This window comes from Suricata suricatta, unplaced genomic scaffold (assembly GCF_006229205.1).
Source record: "Suricata suricatta isolate VVHF042 unplaced genomic scaffold, meerkat_22Aug2017_6uvM2_HiC HiC_scaffold_3978, whole genome shotgun sequence".
Taxonomy (NCBI): Eukaryota; Metazoa; Chordata; class Mammalia; order Carnivora; family Herpestidae; genus Suricata; species Suricata suricatta.
Window position 1 is genome coordinate 1 of NW_021886857.1, and position 1,451 is coordinate 1,451.

General features: G+C 52.8%; 1 protein-coding gene across 1 annotated transcript; it reads left to right on the plus strand.

The window, feature by feature from the left end:
* Positions 1-6: 6 nt before the first annotated feature.
* Positions 7-1,435, plus strand: LOC115285091 (integrin alpha-D-like). The gene is made up of 5 exons (XM_029931476.1): positions 7-219; positions 383-490; positions 595-672; positions 876-989; positions 1,134-1,435. The coding sequence occupies exons 1-5, from the start codon at positions 76-78 to the stop codon at positions 1,404-1,406; spliced, it is 717 nt and encodes a 238-aa protein (XP_029787336.1). The 5' UTR covers positions 7-75; the 3' UTR covers positions 1,407-1,435.
* The last annotated feature ends 16 nt before the right edge of the window (positions 1,436-1,451 follow it).

The window sequence follows — 1,451 nt, forward strand, 5'->3', positions numbered from 1 at the left end:
CTGAGTCCGCGCAGGCGTGAGGGGACCACAGTTATCTCCCTGGTTGTTCTGCTGGGCCCGCAGAGCCCTTGGCAGATGGCTGGGGCACATGTGAGGATGGCTCCAGGGCAGTTTCTCACCAACAAGCCCTCTCTCTCCAGGCAGGAAGAATCTACCAAGTACTTCAACTTTTCAACTTCTGAGGAGAAGAGCAAGAAAGAAGCTGAGCATCGTTATCGTGTGAGAAGCCAGGGAGCCTCCATAGCTTCCTTCCCATGGTGCTGCTAATGTTGGGCACTGGTGGGAAAGACAGAGAGAGAGAGCAGAGGGCTAGATCCAGGAAAGGAGTAGGATTTGGGATGCTCTGGGGACCCCAATAACGTTCTGTCTCAATTTTCTGCAGGTGAATAACCTGAGTCAGCGAGATCTGGCCATCAGCATTAATTTCTGGGTTCCCATCCTGCTGGATGGTGTGCCTGTGTGGGATGTGGCCAAGGTGGCTTCTTCTCAGGTGCCTGCTTGCCTTTCCTAACTCTCCGGAGTCTGACCCCACAGTGCCTCACACTGTCTTACCAGTGAAATGTTGTCATTCTGTGGATATTTCTCTCTCACTAGAATCTCTCCTGTGTGTCAGAGAGGGAGCCTCCTCAGCATCCTGACTTCCTGACCCAGAATCCAGAGAGTCTTGTACTGGTGAGAAAGACCCTGGATTCCCATTGCAGGACCAGCTGCATATTGGGGGATAGAGAGAAATGCACTTGCTAGGTTGCAGATCTATATACATGTCCTATAATTGTTCATCGATTCCCGACCCCAAACCTGACAGACTTTATTTTCTGCTGTGGTTCTTGCCTAAATTAAGACCCTCCTCAACTCCATTCATCTCCTGTCCTTAGAACTGCTCCATTGCTGACTGCATGAGGTTCCGCTGTGACCTGCCCTCCTTTGGCATCCAGGAGGAACTTGACTTCATCCTGAAGGGCAACCTCAGCTTCGGCTGGGCCAGCCAGGTGTGTAGGCCCAACAGCAGAGTCCCTCCCCAGGATTCAGGTGCCACCAGCTGATGTCTGTGTCCTCCTTCCAGCCAGGACATTCCTTGAACTCTGAGCCTTTCCCGGTGCTGGTTCCTCATCTGTGCCCCCTCTGTTTTATAGACGTTGCAGAAGAAGGTGTTGATTGTGAGTGAGGCTGAAATCATGTTCGACAGGTCCATGTATTCCCAGCTTCCAGGACAGGAGGCGTTCCTGAGAGCTCAGGTAGTGACTGTGTGGCAGGCAGTGGCCAGGCTGCTAAGAGGGCTCCTAATGCAAACTCTGTGGTGCTGTGTGGGAGGCTCACAAGCCCAGAGGGAGGAAGAACGAAGGTCCCTCAGCAGGAGAGTTATCCCGAAGCCCATGAGTGTTTCTGTATGTCACCCCTTGGAGTAAAGGAAGGAGGGGAGGGAGTTAAAGGTTAGGGGACCTGGGAGGAGT